Source organism: Ipomoea nil, unplaced genomic scaffold, assembly GCF_001879475.1.
Source record: "Ipomoea nil cultivar Tokyo-kokei standard unplaced genomic scaffold, Asagao_1.1 scaffold2144, whole genome shotgun sequence".
NCBI classification, from domain to species: domain Eukaryota; kingdom Viridiplantae; phylum Streptophyta; class Magnoliopsida; order Solanales; family Convolvulaceae; genus Ipomoea; species Ipomoea nil.
The window spans coordinates 2,531,268-2,533,085 of NW_017618572.1; the positions used below are offsets into that span (position 1 = coordinate 2,531,268).

A 1,818-nucleotide genomic window follows, 5' to 3' on the forward strand; every position below is an offset into this window, starting at 1 on the left:
TATTCGCCTCTCATAAATGGACCAACAATTTTTTAAAATATCCGTCTGCCAGTCTGCAGATTGACTTATTGGTGATGAAAAGGTTTTGTCAGCATTAGGCTTTGTTTATCCCTCTCGGGTGGACCCTAAGCTAGACCAAGTATTTAGAAAGAGATCTGTTCACTTTGAGTATAATCTTTACACTGTTATTGTCAAAGGTTGAAGCTTGATCTCTTCTTTTAATTATTGAACCAGTAAATTAAGTTAGTTAGTGATTTTCACATTAACAATGATATATGTGTTATTTTAATAACTTACTCTACAATGCATAGGTAATGAAAAAGACAAAATTATTGTAAAAGCATAAGATCGAGGAGCATTATAAACTATAAAGTAAGTTAATAGTGGAGGCTAGTGCAATATAATAATCATTGAAAAAAAAATTCAATTGCTCAATAATTATAGAAAAAAGTGAAAATAATAGTTAGTGATTGTTTTGTGTAGTGCGAATATTTAAAGACAAAGAAATTGGGTCTGGTGCTAAGTTGAACCTACCTGCAACTCTTTTTCGTAGAGCTAGTGGAGAAAAATATGGACCCAATCTTAATAGGAGCTTGCATAATCTTGGCTTCCCTTTTAATTCTATCTGCTTCAGGTTTGATTCAAAGCAAAGGCAAAAAAAGATCCCGGAATCTGCCTCCGGGCAGCTACGGATGGCCGGTGGTCGGAGAGTCACTGGAGTTCCTGAGGAGAAACCGGGAAGGGAAGCCGGAGAAGTTTGTGACGGACAGGGTGAGCAAGTACAAGTCGGAGGTGTTCAAGACTTGTTTGCTAGGGGAGGCGGTGGTGGTGCTAAGCGGCCCCGCCGGGAACAAGTTCCTGTACAGCAATGGGAACAAGGTGGTGACGACGTGGTGGCCGACGTCGGTGCAAAGGCTGCTCGGAACTTGTTTAACGACGAGTGTAGGAGATGAAGCGAAGCAGATGAGGAAGCTGATGGCCTACTTTGTCAGCCCGGATGCACTGGACAAGCTCTACATCAAAACCATGGATTTTGTCACTCAACACCATATTAAGAATCATTGGCAAGGTATATAATTATATTGTTAGTGTTAGATCCAATGCTTACCACATCAAAAGCAATAGCTAGTAGCTAAAGTAAAATGGCCTTTTAAGCTCTTTATGGCCTAGCCCTGTCAAATAATCCCCTAGTCATCCGGTGTAATAGGTGGTGGATTTGGCCCGACCAAACAATCTCTCAATCACGGAGTCATTGGGAGTTGGATTTGGCATACGATAGCTAGTAGTGAACGCATAATGGCCTATGGCCTTTTAGTAGCCTTTTAGGCCCTTTACAGTCCCGTCAAACAATCCCCACCTCTGCCCAACAATCTCCCGCCGGGATGTTGGGTGCAGAACCACAACTTGGCCTCCGTAGGTGTTGGACTTGGCATACGATAGCTAGTAGCAAAGGCATAATGGCTTTTTGGACTTGTATACGATAGTTAGTAGCGAAGGCATAATGACTTTTTAGTAGCCTTTTACTCTCCACCGCTGCCCAACCATTTGGCGAGATGGCCATTGAGTGCTAGATGAGTGTTAGATTTGGCCGTCCCCTTAGTCTCATTTTAGATGGTGCCTCTGCCCAACAATCCCCCAGCCATCAATCTCCACCTCTGCCCAACCTCGGCCCAACAATCCCCCAGCCATCAATCTCCACCTCTGCCCAACCTCTGCCGGGATGGCCATCGAGTGAGTGCTAGATGAGTGCTAGATTTAGCCGGCCTTTATCAACCTTAGTCTCATTTTAGATGGTGCCTCTGCCCAACAATCCCCCAG

The 1,818-nt window shown here is 43.7% G+C and overlaps 1 protein-coding gene across 2 annotated transcripts in view; it reads left to right on the forward strand.

Annotated features, from left to right (window-relative positions):
* Positions 1-527: 527 nt before the first annotated feature.
* LOC109148526 (beta-amyrin 28-oxidase-like) overlaps positions 528-1,818 on the forward strand; it is a 3,471-nt gene continuing 2,180 nt past the window's right edge. The window contains exon 1 of one of the 2 annotated variants that reach the window (XM_019296269.1): positions 528-1,069. In XM_019296269.1, the coding sequence (XP_019151814.1) occupies positions 571-1,069 (499 nt within the window). In that variant the 5' untranslated portion in view covers positions 528-570. The remainder of the gene's footprint in view (positions 1,070-1,818) is intronic. The other variant, XM_019296268.1, reaches the window with a different exon arrangement.